General features: G+C 43.5%; 2 protein-coding genes across 2 annotated transcripts; one reads left to right on the forward strand and one right to left on the reverse strand.

Moving 5' to 3' along the window:
- Nucleotides 1–751: 751 nt before the first annotated feature.
- LOC144136406 (isoamyl acetate-hydrolyzing esterase 1 homolog) lies at nucleotides 752–6,958 on the reverse strand. The gene is made up of 6 exons (XM_077668691.1): nucleotides 6,557–6,958; nucleotides 6,382–6,437; nucleotides 5,326–5,545; nucleotides 4,559–4,646; nucleotides 3,617–3,738; nucleotides 752–1,754 (listed from the first exon to the last, which is right to left on the reverse strand). The coding sequence occupies exons 1-6, from the start codon at nucleotides 6,956–6,958 to the stop codon at nucleotides 1,569–1,571; spliced, it is 1,074 nt and encodes a 357-aa protein (XP_077524817.1). The 3' UTR covers nucleotides 752–1,568.
- LOC144136408 (selenoprotein S-like) lies at nucleotides 6,633–19,554 on the forward strand. The gene is made up of 4 exons (XM_077668693.1): nucleotides 6,633–7,169; nucleotides 8,206–8,337; nucleotides 10,751–10,866; nucleotides 18,778–19,554. Exons 1-4 carry the CDS (start codon nucleotides 7,085–7,087, stop codon nucleotides 19,027–19,029), a joined length of 585 nt encoding a protein of 194 aa, XP_077524819.1. The 5' UTR covers nucleotides 6,633–7,084; the 3' UTR covers nucleotides 19,030–19,554.
- Nucleotides 19,555–20,305: the final 751 nt, after the last annotated feature.

Below are 20,305 nucleotides of genomic sequence, written 5' to 3' on the forward strand. Positions count from 1 at the left end.
TCTGGCCAGGGAATTTCAAAAATTCGTATTATTGTGCAATTTGTATCAATCGTGATCGCATCATTACGATTCTACTGTGTATAGGTGACAAAACGTATACTGCACTTCAGTGTAGTGCAGGAAGGCTCCTCCAGGACAGTGAAACAAGATCAGCGAAGAAAGTTAGGCAAGTTGGTATACATTCATGGTGGACAACAGCGCGGTGGAACACAGGCGCTTGTTTTATCTCTTTTCCCCCCACCCTCTGTCTGCGTTTCACTGCACTGTTGTCAACCATGAACTGTCAAACGTGGTCTGTCTGGCAGTAAGGCCAATCCTACATTCCACATTCAGAAAGCCCTGTTACCGCAAGATTTCCCTCGGCTTCAACTTGTATGTTGCTTCATCCTTCAACCATACAGCCATGGGATCGCACAGAACTTGATGAAGGTCGCATTTAGGACTGACGTCGACACCGCGTTCTCTGCCCCTAACAAATAGTTCCATGTGCTGAGAAGTGAACAGAATGAACAAAGTCCGCGTGTGTTCAAAGAAATTCTGCATGCAATGCACTGCACGCCAAAAGCTGTATCCACAAAATCCCAACTCTTGTGTGGCTGTCGCTGCATTGGTCAAACTGGTCAGAGTATTGGTAGGACTTAGCAACATGCCACATCCTTGAAAAACACTACAGCTGGCTGTTCAGCCTTTCACCAATGGTTCTGCCAGTGTAGAGCTGAGGATAAGTGTGATGGAAAAAAGCAACAACAAATCGGGTTTGGTACGTAATCGAAGCTTTATCCGTTGACAGCTATGAAGGGGGCATGTGTGAGCACAGCATCCATTATCTTGACGGAAGAATAAAGCATCTCCTGTACTAGCACTCAAGCACAGTAGACTCAGTTCTTTTGTTCTTTCTGTTTATTGCCTTAACATTTCATATCAAAACCTATGCTGTTAACTTTGTCCTGCATGTCTTCTTTGCCTGTTGTGCATTTTTTTCATGTTGACACAATTTATTATCCCATTATGTCGTCTTTGCCATACAAGAAATAGAATATAGGTTCCTGCCATCTGACTAGCATCAATACAGAAAGCTCGCTTCCTTGTTATTCGTCTTATTTCTTTTCTAACATAATCAATCCTTTGAACTTGAGCACGATAAAACAGATTCTTGTCAACATGCTGCATACTTACCATATGACAAGCTTTATGGTTTTAGGGGTTTAACGTCCCAAAGCGACTCGGGCTATGAGAGACGCTCACTATATGACAATGAAAGCAGAAAGAGAATATGTTCAGCATTTCTTTTTTAGCATATAAGAAAACACGGGCATAACAAGGATGCTAAGCTCTTGCTGTCGTCCATTGCCACATGGCCATTCTTATAAGCGTTGTAGTTTTCTCTACAAGTAGCCAGTTCAAAGTGGTTCATATTTCTGAGTGCTTCTTCCCCCTATCCTACTGAGCTGGGCAGTTAGCATGTTTTGTCCACAATGTCGCATCGACTTGCCTGCTGTTGCTTTCTTTCACAAACCTGGCAGTGTGGCAGACTATGTTGCCTTGCCAACACAGGTGCTGTTAAGTGTTCATGTGTTTGGGACCCAGGAAGCTATATCACCTTCAGGATGCACAGGATCCATGGTTTTCCAGTTTGGAAACATCTCGGGAATAGGACCAATGGCCCGATTAAGAAAAGGCACTAAAAGTTTTGCCAACTTCTGTGACCCCGACTTTGAGAGGTGCAGGCCGTCTAGAAGCAGCTTCTGCCAGTTCTGTAAACAGCAAGTATAATGGCCATTAATAACCAAAGTGAGCAATTAAAAACATTTAGACAAGCAAAAGGTAGAAAAACGCTTAGCTGTCTTACTTCATATCATTTCTCCATGTATTTCGTTTAGATGCAGCAAGTCCTATCATATTTTCACACAATTTTCTTGAAGTAATTTAAATAAACAAATGATAACACGCCATGAAGCAGCATGCAGTAAAGTAGTAAAATATAGGAACCTTACAGCTGCACTTAATGACTTTGAAGCAGGTTAAGGGCAGACTCTACTCGAGAAAACTTTTTTACAATTTTTGAGCTAGAAAGCTAAAATATTTATTGGTGTCACTTTAGCTCTTCTTTTCAAATATACAATCAGTTTTCTGATAGCTGCTCTGGCTGAATTTCTGTTCATGATGAAATGCACAACACAAGTCCTCTTTGTGCACACATGCTCTACGTAATTATCACAAACTCTAGGTAATTATTACAAATTCTTGCAGCAAGCTTGCACTTTCCGCACTTCGCACACATTGCGTCACTCACAAGCTGCGTCGGGGTGTCAATTTCACAGGCTGCCACACATGCACAGCTCCCGTTCTGTTTCCCCTTAACTTCTCCAAGCAAAGAAACCTTAACTAGTCACGCAATGCTGCTTTCATTAACTGGTCGTTTGACATCTTGTGCCTGAAGTTGCTTCAGAAGTTTACTCGCACAAACGATGCACCCCTGCTATAACACTGAAAAACAATGCAAAACAATTGTTCAAAGAATTCTTACTTTCTAGCAACCATTCAGTGCTGTACATATGCAGCCATAGAAATCCTGCCACACAGAAAAAAGTAATACATACAGTCCTCTTCGCATCTTTTTTTTGTCTTGTACATTTGTATTATTTCTCCTGTTATTCTCAATAGTGGTCAACCTTCCAAATAGTCCCTCTTTTTCATTAAACAATGTATCAAAGTGACATTGCTGCAGCAGTCTGGAACGATATATGTTTTCTCTTATGCTGCTCTCGGCACTCACCTATTGGCCGGAGCAACGGAAGCAAATGTAGTGAAAAATTGTCAAGCATGCACACTTTCTTTTGATAGTAAGTGGTTTTACTGTTAAGCTAAAAATAGAAGTAAAAAGATGTTGCTAGTCGCGGCATCTGCCATCGATACCTGAAGCACCTGAGCTGTGGCTAGCGGAAATAAAAACGATAGGGGACAACAAGGCTGCAATAAACAGGAGAGCAACTGTAAGAAAGGCCAGGGGAAAGAGGGATATATAACAACTGTACATAAAGATATGCCACGCCCACTGTGAATCAGGATGGTCAACACAGCGGTGGGTGTGCACTTTACAGTGCAGTTCCATTTTAGCATTTGACGGCACTTCAGCATGTCGATAACAATCGAAGAACAAAACAGCGTGGCTCAGTTTCCATAAAGCTTTCTCTTGAAACAGTGAAACAAGTGTTTGGTCCTTTCAGTCATTCTGGCCAGCTCAAGATGAACATAAATGTAAATTAATGAATATGCTGCAATAAATAGGTTACTATGCAGTCCAAATAGCATAATAAAATTTCTTTAGATGTGCTTGCTTCTTTGGTTATTCAAGGAACTAGAGCATGCAAGCATCTACGCATACTTAAAACAATGTGGTATAGCTGGCACCTTACAGTGAGGTTTACACAAAACAGCGGTGCAAGCATAGCAAGACCTAATGCATGGCCTCAACTGATTTTCATTGAAGCATACTCGCAAAGCAATAGACAAAAACGCCCTCTGTTGCCTTGTAAAAATTACTCTATTTTTCTGTGTGTATTCCACATTTGCAGAGACCGTGCTTCAATTGTTATTACTATATGCGAGTGCTTACCGACTCTTGTTGAAATGACACGAAGAGGTTGAGAACGGTGACGTTATTCTCCTCGCCGAGCTTGGAAGCTGCTTCCACATATCTGGCCACAGACTCTAGGCTTCGCCTCGGCAAACTCCTGCCTGCAATGACCAACCAAGAATACATTTAAGTCGTTAAACGGCAAGCTTCATTTTTACAACTGCTGTGACCAAACTTCAAGACTTGGAAAAAGTGTTTACACTAATGCCTGTAGCAATGAGTTCACTTCAACTATGCTATTTTTTGCTTAATATGCAAGAAACAGCTTATTTGCTTTTGGTACAAGAGGACTGCATCATGCTGTCAGCAAAGCATTTACATAATGATGCGGAACCTTCATATACACATTTACCAAACTGCTCACCCAGAGGTCCTGGCCCTCTTGCTTACATCCACCTTGGACTTTGTCAGAATATGTACGGTTGGATTATTAACCACTCCTGAAATAGCACTGGAGGGGTTGCTTTGCCTGCATGTATTTCTGGCAAGATGTAGCCAAAATTAGATCAGCCATAGCAGTGAGGGTAATTGCATTTTTTAAATTCTAAAAACTGATATGGCTATTACTAACTGCCGGCTACAAATCTCTAATTTCAATCAGGGACCTATCAGTAATAGTTAAAAGTTAACTATTTGAATTTAGTTAATCACTTTACTAGTTAACATGATTTGCCTGTGTCTTGAAATCCACCAACACTGGTATTACTATGCCGCAAAAATCTTCTCTTTACCTCAAAACCCCTATTGCTAAAAATTAGTGAGCAGCTTTTCTCAAACACCTGGCATATAGGTATATAAAGGCTCCTGCTTCATATTTTAGCACGTGCAGTAAAGTTTGACAGCAAGGGAAGCTTTCCCTAGCTGTAGCTGCACTGTAACTTCCTGGATGGCAGAAGGGACAGCAGTCTGCTGCCTGCTTACCAGTTTCTCTGCAGCAGGCTACCCACATTTCATCGCAGTATGGAGGAGGCGTCAAAAGGATGACTTTGTTCTCTGGTACACCGCAACCCTGAAAATGATAACAGGTAAGGCTGACTTGCTTCCATAAACTGCACATTATTTTCTTTCTACGAAAAAGTTGCACCACCATGTTGCTCGTAATCTTTAATAAAGCCTTATATTCTGTTCACATGCATGCAAGTGTTAACGATGCTGGACATTTTTCTCTATATTAAAATTGTAATACTTATATGCTAGCTGCCAACTGTCATGATGCCTTACAATATACCATTTGCATGTCCCATGCTTGAATAAACATTATTGGTTTGGAGACAATAAGGGAGCAACGACTTGTTAGTAGCATCCACCCAAGTGCAGCTATACCAGTAACAAAGGAAAGCTATACAGCTTTTACAGAAACTTCATAGTTAAAGAAAAATTCGTTCTTGGCTGGAGTTTGAACCCATGACCACAGTCTGTCCAGCAGGGCAGTCGCTCTACCAACTAAGCTGGTATAGCAACAGCCAAGTTTGTAGCCGGATGGCTGCGGTTTGGTGGAAGCAAACTCCATCATTACAGTAGAAAAACTAACGCTATTTATAATCCAAAGTAGACTGCACATGTTGCATCATTCTTCTTGTTCCCCAGAATAGCCCCCTTTTTCAGTATATGGCCTTGTGAGTGCCTTTCGCATCACACAGAGCAGTTTAAATGCCCTTAAACCACAAAAAATCCTTTAACAAAATTACCTTGAGGTACTGCAGCATCTCTTCCATGTTTGAAACATATTCCTTCAAGGGTACGTGCTGCTTTCCGCAGTTTGTGGGCTCGGCACAGTCATTGGCACCAAGGAACATCACAAATGCTGCCAGATTTTCAGCATCCTCGCGGCCAAAGATCCTGGGCAAGACGTACTTGCACATGCGTGTGTTGTAGCCTGAGAAGCCTCGAACCACTACATCACACCGCCTGTGGAAATAAGAATCAACATTATAGAAGTGGCAGTGGCATCCAGCTGCTTGAAACAACACATTTCACAAATCTGGAACTCCAAAGAATATTAACTTCAGCATCCACCTTAGCACAGCCCTGTGGCTACCAATGAAACCTGGACAGTTTTCAGTAAATTACTGCTTTTGTGTCAGACTTGGCATTTAGAATCATTTTATCTAAAGTATTCGTGGCTGATGGAAAATTTGCCCTGGTCTGCGAGTTGTACATACATGGCTGCACTCATGTACATTTTAAGGGTAATTATTCGGTTCACAGAAACATAATATCCACCTAGAGGAGTTCACCTCCTCGTATTTAGCCAAATATGGAAGGCCGTACAGGTGAAAAATTGGACATTTAAAATTGCTCTCAGACGAAGTCATTTTAAGCAGTCCCAAATTGAAATTGATCGTTCCCCGTACTGAAAGGCATTTTAGCTGTGGCTTGAAAATGCGTTATTAAGTTCTTTCTTCCTTTCTTTGTTTACTCCATCCTTTCTCATTCCCTTAAGGCGCAGTTTGGGCGACCGCTGAGATGTGAGACTAGTTACTACACCATTTCCTTTCCTCAAAAAAAAAAATCATTTTTTTCACTTTCAGTTGCTTGCATGCTTTTGTTCAAAAGTGTCACAGTGCTCGGTCGCCCGCGAGACAGCCAGAAAAAACATCAAGAATCCTAAAAGACTGCGTAATTTGTCAATATTTTTCCACCAAGAAACGAAAAGGGAACACACAGAATATTTGTAGCGGCGTTAAAACTCTGAACTGCACCTGCTGGTGCACAAGACCGTTTAGCAATGCGAACATACAGACCTCTCAAATGCTTCAGCCACGAGAGATCCCCAACAACCTTCTTCAGTGAAGGACCTCTACGCAAGGATAAGAGAAGGCTTATGGCAGAGAGAGGGTATAACAACAAAAGTGGAAGCAAATTTAAGCCGGCTGCATTTCAATCGCTGGCATTGCATTTTACTCGTATATGTACTACCTGAGTCAGTGAGTCGCCGAATAAAAAAATCCGAGGGTAGGCAACTCTGCAAACACTCGCAGGTCTCATCTTACGTGACCTGTCGCTGGGTGGCTCAGCAAGGAAAGTGTGCTGTTCCAGCGGTGATTTGCTAGCGGCAGAAAGAGAAAATTTACGGATGACACCGATAAGGCCAGCGCCTGCCGACTGCAGGTTGCAATTTTCCTGTGCTACAGAACAGACACAGCTGTAGGTGCTGCGGCGAGTAAAATAACCGCAAACACTCGCCCCTGGCCGTGCCGCTGTGTTTTGATTTCTGCGGACGACACGTGGGACGTGGGTGAACCTACGTGCGCGGTGCTCTGTGACAATTTTCGCGTCGTCCACGACCGCCAGTGGCGCCGCAGTCGAAAACACGCACATGATGTAGCGCTTGTGCTGTGCAAGCGTGCGGGAACTATCTTCCCGATCCGTTTACTTTCGTTCTTGCTTCATTGACCCATTGGAACCGCTTCAGCAACAGTTTTCCTTCGAAAAAACCGACGCACAATGGTGTCTATCGACAGCTCGTTCGACGACAGTGCGAACTCCTACACTGAGCAGAGCGACGCAGATCCTAGCTTCGCTGGCACAGGTGAGCGAAGTATTCGCGCGCAATTTCATGACGTGTCCCAAGTAGTAACTGTGCTTTTCCGTTTCATTGTATGAATGCTGATTATTTTAGTCGTAAAATGCCACTGACTGCTACATGCTGCAGCGTTACGGCTGCGTTCTGCCGTAAAGTAGGTGACCGCGCAAAGCCCTAGTTTCTCGAACCGTGGCGTACTAATGTCTGATTTGGTTGTTTGATATGAAATTGTCGTGAGAAATGGTCCGTAATGTTTTACATTGTGAAATGGAGCGCACAAGCCTTCACGAACATAATGGCTGCTAACGACGTTCACTACTCGAGCGTGACGTTTTCCGTTTCTTCAAGGCTGATGTGTCGTTTCCCTGAGCATGTTTTTCTCACGCGTCAAGGACGCAAGCTTCTCTTCCTTTTTTTAAGAAAGAACAGAAGGAAAGAAGAACCTGCGCACGCTATTTTGATCTTACTATTAATATTTTGCAGTGCTAACCGAATTAAATTCAATCGTGACAAAAGGCTTGGCACATTGCGTTTGTGTGTTAATGCCATCTTATACAAGTTAGCTCTTAGGTTAGACAAAAGGCTTGGCACATTGCGTTTGTGTGTTAATGCCATCTTATACAAGTTAGCTCTTAGGTTAGACAAAAGGCTTGGCACATTGCGTTTGTGTGTTAATGCCATCTTATACAAGTTAGCTCTTAGGTTAGCGCAGCAGGTGCGCATGGTTTTGTGTCATAACTAGTTGTTTTGATGCCGGCATGCACACTGCGTGCGTGGTGATGGTTCTACTGTTTCTTGTTTGTACTATTGATGCGTGCTTAATTGTCACTACGTGGCCTTTGGTGAAACCCACGGGCGGAATGTAGAGTGACCTCATTCACTAGTATGCATTGCTGAATATCTTTCATCCCTGTTAAGGTAGCACTATACATTCTTTTAGATGAACAGTAGAACGCACTACATTTATTTTGGTGGAGATGCATGTGTGGGCAGCTAAAAATATTATTTTCTGCTGCTGTTGCACTTTTTTCTTTGCTTTCAGTTCTCAATTTCATCTCTACAAATGGATGGTTTGTCACCTTTGGGCTCATAGGCTTGTACGTACTGTACACAAAGCTGGGCTCATATCTGCCATCATGGAGGACAAGCACACCACAACAGCAGCAAAACTATGGTGAGGTCCATTGCGTGTTAATCTATTGTTACCTGTGATTGTAGAGTTCACTGAGCAATGATTCAACAATCATGGTCTTGTCACGCTATAATGTTTTTGGCTGTTTCAGGGCAAGTTCTCTCATATAGTTTGTAGAACTGTTAAGCTGTGGATCACAGTTCAACATGTGTGGCAAAAAGTATGTTTCAGGTTCTTTCAAGCATCCTTCAAGCTTTCAATGGAGTTCAACCTACCCCAAGAATTGCCATTTCCCCTGCTTCTCAACTTGTAGCTGGCGTACTAGAATGCATATCGTGCATCATTGGACTCCATTATTCTTAGTCTTTTCTTTAGTAGTGCATTTGTGAATGAGCTCATATGACATAGAAACCTCATAATAATAAATGGCTGTGAGAAAGGGAAAGGCACAGTAACTGTTTTTGCACTCGGGTTAGACACCAAAACTGCACTGTTGTGCCATTTACATTTTAAGTGGTGCAACATGACCTGTAAAGACACAACAGAAATCATGAAGGGCAGGTAAAAATTGAAAAGGACCAGAGATGGTGCTTCAAGGCATTCTAATGATGAACACAATCATTGTATTCGCAGCGAAAGGTGGACATTTCACGGATTTCGCTTATATTACCTTAGAGATCCTGAGGACAGCTCCAGCCAATTATTGTTTTCAGTAAAAATTGATTCTTTTGCTCCTTCTAGGATGTTAACTTTCGCCCGCCTGAGAATGTGGAATTTAAACATTTTCCTGCCACTTAGTTCAAACTCATGACATTAAAACTCATAACATCCATACCAAGAAGGACTGGTTGTCGCCATTTTTATGTGAACGGTGCTGTAACATAGCGTCTGAGATCTGCAGCAAAAATTCGATGTCGACGTATGCAAATTACTTGTGAAATCGGCTGAAGGTGGTGACACCTTTATTTCGTTTTTTGACCTTTTTCTAACTTATAAAAGCTCCATCTTTGGTGAGAGTGGTCTCTTTGTCGTTAGAAAACCTAAGTATATTAATACAGGCAAACTTCAGTTTGTCCTCAGTGTCAATTCAAAGGAGTATAGACACGAAATTTTAGTTGCATGTTTTCTTTGTAATGGTGCATAAGACATGCTGTTTCAGTTTCAACAGCTGGGCAATGACTGTGACATCGAAAGTGAGTAGAGATCACATGAAGCCTAAAAAAACTGCAGTATTTTCGCTGCTTCTTCATTCGATGCTATTCTTACTTTTGAGACAGGCTGGCTTTAGTATGCAGCGAATTAAAATGGCAAAGTAGTGATTACATCTCAGTTCTTTTATGCCTCATGTCAGCTATGCTGACTATTAACCTCACAGATGTTGTTCGGCTGTTGAAACTGAACCAGCACGGAGAAGAAATTCAATTATAAACGTTTAGGCAGTCGTAGGCGAATTCCACATGGTGATCAATGTATACTGGTGTCTTGCGCATCATTGCAAAAAAGAAAACACGCAACCGAAAATCTGTGTCTATGCTCCTTGAAAACCCTATTTTGAGGATATTTCTTATAAAGGGTTAATTAAGGAGAAGTAGATTAATTTGATTTGTGTGTATCCTCACTGCAGTAGAGAGGGACACTTATATCTGTGAATAACTCCCAGTCCATTCTTCTCCTTTGTTCTGAAGAAGGGAAAGTGATAGTTGTGCCACACCTCGCTGCTCACCCCCATGAATGGCTCTACTCTTCATTTTTGTGGTTCAGACCCGCCTGGGTAGCATTCCCTTTAAGCGGCAACTGAATGCAGAGTTGTTTGTTACGACATACTATGAAACAAGCACCATGTACGATAAGGAAAATCCCATACAGTTGCTGTAGTAAGATGGGATGGATTGGATGAAAAGTCGTGTTTCTTTTTATGGACCGCAATCATTATACAGTATCTTGTTTCAGTAAAAGTATAATCACAGGCATAAAACCTGGGAAGGTAATAGCAAGGGTGTGTTTTTTGTGAAACGTAGCAGGAAACCCCCACAACAGCCCAGCTTGTCAAGAAAGACTGTTCTCTGTCAGTCAAATCTAGATTTGTGAGAGTGTGCTCAGAAGTGTCACTCAAGTGTGTTATCTTCGCTGCTTTAGTGATCTCTGTCGTATATTGGTCAGAGCTGCTGGCAGTCATGTTTCGGCATGTTGAGCTGGTGTCGGGTTATATTTTACTTTTTCTCTGATACTGATTGATGTTTAATGACCTGTGTCATTTCTCTGTGTTTTTTATTTGCATGCATATGTGCAAGTGCATATGTGCTTTCAAAATCTTGTATGCGTGTTTGTTTCTGAATATAAAACATCTGTGTTATCCCACAAATCTATACTACAGCCTGCAACAGAACAAGCATACCAACCTATAAAGCTCTGTAAAACAAGTACAAGAATTACACATTTAATTTGCTTTGTGTAGGAGCTGCAGAAGCAGACGAATTTGTAAAACGGCAGGAAGCCATGGAACGGGCACGCCGAAGGATGCAAGAAGTTCAAGACGCACTGGCTGAAAAACAGAAGGAAAAGATGGCACAGGTAAATAACACTTGCTTGACACTTGACAGTAACATTCAATCTATTTGTCTGCTCGCACTACACCTGTTCATGGGTTGGTTTAGTGCTGCGAAGAATTTGTAAGTTGCCACTGGACTGAGCATAACCACAGGAAGTGGCTAAGCCATGACACAGCTTGGCTGCACTCCACCTTTGCTGCTGCGTACACAGCTATGAATATGGGTTCACGCATTATCACTTTGAGCCCGCACTACCATCAGAGCAACGGACTCACTAAAGCTGCTGGCAAAATTATGAAAGTGTTGGTGAAAAAGACTGAAGACCCATACTTGACCACCCTGTAGTACAGGTCAGCTCCACTGAAAAATGGGTACAGGCCCTCGGAGCTACTAATGATGAGGCAGTTAAGGACAAAGCTTCCTGTCACTCCCAGAATGAATGTTCCATGCTTGCCAGAGATGACTAAGTTCGGCTAATTAGAAGAGCAATATGTAAACAGCAGCGCCGGTACTATGATTGACGACATGGCACGTGTCAACTTCCAAACCTTCTGGAAGGAGATGAAAGTATTGATTATGAACGTAAAGCTGAAAGGCAGCACGCAGGCTCTCGCAAGCAAGCCTAGGTCCTATGCTTCCCACCAGCACACACCAAGAGTGGTCATTGCTTCATTCCACCCCAAAAGACTGTCTTCTCTCTCAGAGTAGATGTAGAAGCAGTAGTCTTATTTAGACTGCTTAGAGGCCCGTGTACCGTGCGATGTTGGTGCACGCTAAAGAACCCCAGGTGGCCGAAATTTCCAGAGCCCTTCACTACGGCGTCCCTCATAGCCTTAGTTCCTTTGGGACGTTAAACACCCATAAACCAGTAGTCTTATTTAGTTGCTAAGCCAAGACGCAGCTTGGCTGCACTCTCGTGTGACGTGTGGTGCGAGGCTCACTCTGGCATGTCTCATAGCTTAGACTCGTGTCAGTGTTCAACCAAATCGCTGATCTCTGCGCACAGGCCTTGGTGTCATCAAATACCTCAGCAGATACTATGTTGGGCAGGCAGGCGATGCCCTTAGTTTTCACTTGGAAGAGCATACGGCATGCAGCAGTGCTGTAGAGGCCAAAAATGAAATTGTAAATTGTGAATTGCGGATTTAATGTCCCGAAGTGACACATGGGCTATGAGGGGTGCCATAGTGGCGGTCTCCATATTATTTTAGACTACCTGGGGCTCTTTTTACGTGTGCTGACATTGCTCACCACATGTGCGCCTTTTTCGTTTTGCCTCCATGGAAACACGGCTTCCAAAAATAAAAAAAAGGATTAAAGACGAGCTATGATGTGCTGCACTCGGAACTTCTTTGTGTTCTATGACGGGAAACTCGAGGTTAGCATGGGTTCTTGGAAGTGTTCTTTTGTTGTTCCTCTCTCCTCCTCGCTTCAGTCGAGTCCTGACCAGGCCTGTAAGTTGCCCATTACATAGGAATTAGCAACAATTTCATCATCATAATAATCATCATCATGCTTTGTGACTGCTTGTGTGGTTCATGGTGAGGTGCTTGAGCACATGGTCTGGGACTATCACATTTTCTTGTCCATAATGTGAGGCTTGGACGTGTGTCTGGCACTCCTAATGTGGTCAAAAACTACACGATTTTCATTCTTCCCGTTTGGTATCAGTGTCTCATGTAACGGAAAGCGCTCTTACGGGATTTTTGAAATGCATTGGGTTGTTTCCAGAGACTTATTGCTCTGAACCCTTCATTAATCCTTCTTAACCACTGCTGTCACATGAGCATTTTTTCCCTATTGAAGTTCAGTCATGTCCAGTCATGTTTGATAGTGAACGCTATGTGCCTGTTCAGTCCTGATCAAGTTTAGCTGCTTTATGTCTGATGGTGCTCACATGCATGTGTAGTTGTAAAAGCGGCGGCCGACAAACTTGAGAAACACCAAAGTTGCGTCCACACTAAAAGTGGCTTTAGCGGCAGGTCACAAGAGCAGTTATTTCCGTAACAGAGAACGCATTGTAAAGTTGTACCCTGCTATAATGAAGTAAATACAGCACATAAAAAATGCATTGTCAGGAGATTTGTGAGCTACAGTAGCCTCGTTTGCACGAGCTCAATGCTGGTCCAGTCTAGCCACGCCCGAGTCAGGCTGCAGGCTGACTCATTATATGAACCTGTTTCTGTCAGGCCCAGATAGCCACCATGCCTAGTATCCAGCAAGAAAACCATGTGCAGATGCTAGAGGAGGAAGAGGAGGGGAAAAAAAGAGAATTAGCCAGACAAGCAGTTCTCAGTTCCCTGTGCAGAATCAGCCTGACCAGAGAGGAGGCATTGGCCCGACGTGGCAGCATATATATATGCTCCTTCCAAACGGATGGCCGAGTCAGCCTGCCTCCTGCAGACGGGCTGACCCACCCTTACCCCTTAAAGTACACATTGAGCGGGACAGCCGATTTCCATCCTGACAGGCCTACTTGACCTGACTTTGTTGGGCTCATGTAAACGCCCAGAATGATGCACACAGTCAGGCTCTGTGATAGCAAGCTTTGTACTCCGAACGTAAATTAAGTTTGCAATTACTTCTATGTAAAGGCAAAAAATTTTCAAATATAGTGGCCATGCGTTGTGTAGTCAGCAGCAGAAGTTGGAGATGGGCATACTGAGAAACAAAATTATTGTAGCCCTGCCTTGCTGCCAATTCACCTGGTACTGATACCTACAAATGGAGCATGCACATTGGCTCATACTTGGTGTCATTTCAGGTAATGGGCTTCTGCGACTTTGCTGACGAAATATTTTTTGCATATCCGCAAGCCGCGAACTTGTACCACAGACTATGCAAAGTAAAATATTTGGCTGAGGTTCCTGTTTTGTTGATTCGGCCAAACTAGCCATTTTTCTGCTAACTCTTCAGCTTTGTTTTCTCTGCTGTAACATTCTTCTGGGCTGTTTCCTTGCACAGGATTAAATTAGCATGATGTATTTATGCTATTATTTATATTTGGCCAAATTGATTCGTATCCTTGATGTGAGAAAACCTCATTGGTGTTATGGCTATGGCTGGTTGAGACGCCCTCCCTAGCCCAAGGTCGTCGTTAAAACCCAGCCAGAGAGGTCGCATTTTGATGGAAGACGCAAGTGTGAAAAAAGTCATGTACTGAGGTTTTGGTGCTTGGTTGGCTGAAATTGATTGAGAGCACCCCAATGTGGCACGCCTCCTAGCCCAGTGTTGCTTCAGCACATAAAATATTCTTCGGTCAGCTTTGACCAGTTCTCTACGCAGCGAAATGTTTAACAATTTCTGTGGTTAAAGATTGTAGTTTGGAATGTGTAATCACCTTGAAATGTTTTATTTCCTTTTACATACACCCGTTCCTCTGCGAACGTTTCTATGCTTGTATTATGCGCTATCGTTTTTTTTCATGTGTACAAAATTCTCTTCACATACACGTGTTTTGCAGTTTACATAATGTCCCCCCTCATATGTAATGCTCGAAAAGAGCCCTTAGGGTAAATAAAGAAGTAGTGTGTGGCTAGGTTTGTGTTTGGTACCAGGCCTTGGAATGTGTCCTTGCTGACGCACACACAGACTGTGAACAAATTTGTCCTAAATAGTAATAATAACAATTAAGAGGAGGAAAAAAGGCGTAGTAGCTTTGTCACACATGGTGAACCAAGCCATGAGGGAAGGCGTAAAAGGGCGGAGAGAGTTGTCGCAGTGGTGAGAACTCTCTTTAACTCGCTTTAGGTTTTTTAGCAGGCACTACCACTACATGGTACACAGGAATTTTGGCATATTTCCTTCACTGGAATGTGACCACTGGGCTGGGATTTGACCCCACAGCCTCGTGCTGAATAGCGACACAGCTGCAGTCACTGAACCACTGCATCAGCTGAGGAGCAGCATGTTCATGCTGCAGCATCATGTTCCCTAGGCATCCAGACTGACCAAATTTAGATTCCTGATGGGCATTTAACAACTGCTGTGACTGGCTGACAAAGAAAGTACTCTAGCCCACTTATTCCTGTGAAGCTGCCGAGAGGCGTTTGAAATCTCAGGCAGCAAGTTGACTGTTAGCAGGAGAAAACTTTTATTTCGTCTCTCAGATCTGGATCACATTGTTGGTAGGAGTTGCTTATGGATTTTTGCCTTACTGTATTGTAGCCATTCTTTAGATTTTAGTTTTAGGACAAAGCAGGTGAGAGTTCGTTTTAAATGCAGACAGAGGCAAGGATGTCTGGATTAATGTGCACAGTGGCAAAAAATATGGGGATGCTGGTGGATGACTGATGTGTTCATTCGCACTTTTGTATGATCACTATCATTATTATTTATGTGAATAGATACGGAGAACAATGTTATCTTTCTTGTGTAACAACCCCCTGGATTATTGCCATTACAGAAAAACTGCCGCGCTGGCTAAGTGGTTATGGTGTTCGGCTGTTGGCCCAAAAGGCACGGGTTCAATCCTAGTGGTGGCAGTCGCATTTCGATGAAACGAAATGCTAGAGAGCCGTGTACTGTGGGTTACCAGCGCACATTAAAGAATCTCATGTGGTATAAATCATCTGGAGCCCTCCATAACGTCTTCCCCCATAGCTTGAGTCACTTTGGGACGTTAAACTGCATAAACCAAACCAGTTGTCATTGCAAAGACATTTTCTTTCTGATCCTCACATAGCTTTACACAAAAATATTTGAAAGACTTAAAAAAAAAAAAGCAGTGCTGGAATCAGTATATGCAGCCTTCTTGTACTAGTGATGACTTTGTTTGTACTCAAGCAGTGAATCACAGTGCTTGGCCATTGATTTTTTGTTTCTAACCTGGTGCGATATTTTATTGGCTCTGCTTGGTTCTATCCTTTCTTTACAGTAAGAGAAAAGGAAGAAAGGAATAGGAAAACTAACCATTGTGGCGTGAATGCATGCATGTAATTCCGAGCAATTGTTGCCTGTTTAATTGGTTGCAAATATATCACGTTGGAAGAAGGAGAGGTGATTCGACAGCGCAGCCGCACTGTGGTGAGAGAACGGCCACTTATTGTGACCGGAAGTGAGCACCGCTGCTAGGTGCAGCACATGCTCAGGGGGCTGTCCTCTTCGCCGATTCCGCATGCTTTCGTTTGGAGCAGCGGCACCTCGCGGCATTTGCTACCTCGGACAGAGTTCAAATACCCAAAACTTTATCATTCCTGTTTTTATTTTTTTTTCATTTAACTGTCTAATTCTGAACAGGTAGAAGCTTTCTTACTGCTTACTGTCCAAATGCTTCGATTTCCGACCAGAAAGACTCGAGCAAACGACGCGCGACGCTTGTCGCCTCGGCATCTCATAGCTGGCTTAGAGGCACATACAGTGATTTGTTGCTTCATTTTATAAATTAAAGAGCCATATCATGACATCAGGCCACCGATAGAAATCCCCGATACAGTGATCGGTAGCTCAGCTTACAGGTATGCAGTGGCGTGCAGGGCCATCTTGTCTTTCCTTCAATGGTGACTCCGGAAACGTGCTTTCATTCGCTGTCTTGAATTTTTTTATGCATTTGGCCTCTGCAAGAAATGCATAATTATGTCTTAATATATGGCAAGTCATTTTTGCTTAGCTGCAACAGCGGCAGAGCGATCTGTAAAGAGCAGGTATTGCGCGTCAGCACTCCCAAAGACTGAACTATCCTTCTCTTGGAAGCATAGCAAAAGCCCATTCTCCATACAGACTATGTTCTCGTGGCTATGGTCACAAAAAATTATTTCGACAGTGGTTACGTCAGTCAAAGCAGCTTTAACCCAATAGCGTTAAGGAGCCCGTGTTGCAGAAAAGGGGGTGTCGCCGTTGTTCACCATGAGTGAAAAATCCACGAATAATCCCTAGAGAAGCAACCTAGATGGGCCACCTAGGTCACGTGACCTTGTGGCATCATCAAAACCTGCCAATCGGATTGTGAGCAAACAGACCACCGGGGCAGGTGGCAGTCATTAATGACTGGTTGTGAGAGATTGCTCGGGAAGAGCAACCTGGGTTCCACAAGCCCCACCGGTGGCAGCATCTACCATCACAGGGCAGTGGCATATTGCTTAACCGCTGCACCACTGCGCCAGCAGTGGTAAGAGGACTCCCTGCACTTCATGAATATAAAGTAGAGAAAGACCAGTTCCACATATATGGGCATTAACCTTTTAACGCTGTCACATCATACCCTTGAGGCAGAGTTTAAATGTCCTCTACAATTTTTTTCTAAACAATGCCGCACAGCCCAACACTTGCAACATCACCATCGATGAAATGTTTGCATCGCATTCCATGCGCTGAGCACAAGGGGGATTAACAGCGCATCTTCTAAGTTACTGTGTTACAGTGAGGATGCAACAGTTCAGCAAACAAAAAAGATTTGTCAGCAGCAAGTCACACAACTTGAGAAAGCTTACAAAGCTGGCTGTTGAGGCACAAAATGCGAAAGATGATCTCAAACAGGCAGTCTTCAAGAGATCGAATGAGGGCATATCTCCCGCGGTTTTTATGAGGCTTCAAATTTCCAGCAGCGCACGCTAACGCAAAACCGCACAGCTGCGGAGCAGCTTTGGGAAAACCGAGGGCATGTGCTCGCCGACAGTTGATACGGCCCAATCTCAGCTTTGGGAAAACCGAGGAAATGTGCTCGCCGACAGTTGATACGGCCCTAGCTTGCCACAGTTTGTGTGTGCGTCAGCCAAAGAAACCAAACATATGCAGTACTGGTTGTGTTTCTGCGTTTCACTTCTAGCTTTTCTGTTATTTAAATTTTGTTTTAATCATTTAACATTCAACTAGACGGATGCTAGTTTCCTTAAACAAGATCAGTGATCTGCTTATAATGCTTGATTACTTTTTCTAGATAAAAATAAGAAATTGTGTTTGTGAAGTTTCCTCTGGTTATTACATCACGTATACAATTCAGAAATCGATTAATACACCCTTCAGTTCGTGCCGTAACATGAGACGCATGACAGCTTGGGCAAAATCACAGCCTGCACATGTTGGCAGCTGTGAGGCTTTTGTCCGTTACTCTCGCACCCCTCTGAATGCATATTTCACAGTGCTCACTTGAGTGCTTTCAATAAGTGCCATTATATTTACAGTGTTTCTCCTTAATTTCAAAGTTGCAGTCGAATGCAACTCCAATTACCATCAATTAAGCGGTTACTCACTCGGCCTCGAATTGAACTGTAACGTGGAATGTGAGCAGAGATATGAATGGATGCCCCTCCAACCAAGCAGTCATTTCAAGCAGGCGATCGAAATCAAGCACTTGTGCGAGGCGTGTTGATAGAAGCACCAAAAGAAACGAGTGACAAAAAAGGTCCCAGTACCGGTGCTGCCTCTTGCAGCCGCGCCGTGCATAAGTCACACTGACTGGCCGCTCCTTGCACCACTGCCGGATCGCATCTCCTTCTTCCACCATGAAAAATATTTAACTACAGTGCAAAAGACCGTTCATATTATTTTCTATCAGCTTGTCTGCTTTTTTTTTTTAGTTGTAATATAATAATACCTTTATTTTCGATCATAGCGACGGAAGAGATAAGGAGAAAAAGAGCCCCCCCCCCCCCCCCCCCCCCCCCCGCTTTGCTTTGTGCCAGTTGCCCAAATTTTTCACGCTTCTTCAAGCACTTTATTATCATCACCACAACCACCACCCCAGTTATGTTCACTGTATAACAAGATCGATCTCTCCCATTGATTTCCGAAAAACCTTACCCTGCACCAGACTAATCAGCTTAGCTTGTCCACCTGGCTTTCTGCTGCCCCCTGCTATGTTTTCCTTCCCTTAGAACCTACTCAGTTACCCTAGGGACGTCTGGTTATTTGTTCTTTACCTTGCATGCCCCGCCATGTCTGTTTTTCTTCTCATTTTCTGCACTTATTGTGTCTGTCTTTTTTGCATGCCCCACAGCTTGAAGAGCAGAAGCGACAAGAGAAGATTGACAACTGGGAGCAGTTTCAGCAGGGCCGTGGCTTAGGCTCCAAGCTGCGCAACGTAGGTGCCGAAGAGAGCGGTGCCGAGTCAAACAAACTCTCGCGGAGACCCAAGGGGAATCGGGACGATGGCGAACGCTTGCGCGGCTCAGATTATAACCCACTCATGGGTTCCTCAGGGAGCTCCTCCTACCGGCCGGAAAGGAGATGTGTCAACCAGGGCGGATGAGGTTAATGTCACGGGGTTCAGCCTTTTGTTGAGGCAGCTGTGGTGGAGGCATTACTGTATTCTCATTGAAACTGACATGATGTGGAGTAGAATAGCTCAAACTGGAGTTGTCACAGAGCATTGTACTAGTGAAATGCTACTGAAATGCTGAAATGGCTGAAATGCTTCACCTCTGCTGGGATGACGGTTTGTGGCGAGCTAAGTGTTAGTCTGCCTGATGAAATTTAAATTAGTGCAGTATGTTAAGGGCTCTTTTATTTTCAGTGGAGTGATGCATCACCACAGCTGCAGAAACATGAACCCTGCCCTATTTTTCCACTCGATTTTTCCTCAATGCGTGCATTGTGGGCCGTGTCTATGAAACCGAAGTAACCTTGGTCCCGAAGTGAGAAAGGCAGCCCCAAGCATGCAGACATATGAAGTCATTACTGGAACTGGTGCATGACCAACGGTAGTGATGGAAGAAGGGACTTCGAGTGGTATTTTTTTTTAACACAGTTATGCGAATAAATTTACATAACTGTTTTTTGTGCATATCCTTCTTGTCTCAATCTAGTGTTTAGATAATCTGCTATTCGCTGTTGACATTGCCTTGCTGAGTCACTCAGGAGATGAATTGCAAAGCATGATCAATGAGGCAGAGCAGAATGGTGGGTCTAAAAAAAATATGCATGCAGAAAACCGAAGTAATGCTCAACAGTCTATAGCAAGGAAACAGCAGTTCACAATTGGTAGTGAGGTGCTGGAAGTGGTAAACGAATATGTATACTTAGGGCAAGTAGTAACTGTGGATCCGGATCATGAGAGGGAAATAACTAGAATAAGAATGGGATGGAGCGCATATGGCAGGTTCTCTCAGATCATGAATGGCAGTTTACTAATATCTCTCGAGAGAAAAGTATACAACAGCTGTATCTTAACGGTACTCACCTACAGGGCAGAAACATGAAGGCTAACGAAAAGGGTTCAGCTTAAATTAACAGCGAAGCGAGCTATTCAAAGAAAATTGTTAGGTGTAACGCTAAGAGACCAGAAGCGGGCAGAGTGAGTAAGGGAATAAATGCTGGTTAATGGCATCCTAGTCGAAATCAAGAGGAAGAAATTGGCTTGGGTAGGGCATGTAATGCAAAGGCAAAATAACCACTCGTCCTTAAGGGTAATAGAGGGGATTCTAAGAGAAGGCAAGTGTAGCAGGGGGCGGCACAAAGTTAGTTCGGAGGATGAGATTAAGAAGTTTGCGGGAATAGGGTGGCCACAGGCTGGAACAGGACAGGGT

The sequence above is a fragment of the Amblyomma americanum genome, chromosome 6, assembly GCF_052857255.1.
Source record: "Amblyomma americanum isolate KBUSLIRL-KWMA chromosome 6, ASM5285725v1, whole genome shotgun sequence".
In the NCBI taxonomy this organism is placed as follows: Eukaryota; Metazoa; Arthropoda; class Arachnida; order Ixodida; family Ixodidae; genus Amblyomma; species Amblyomma americanum.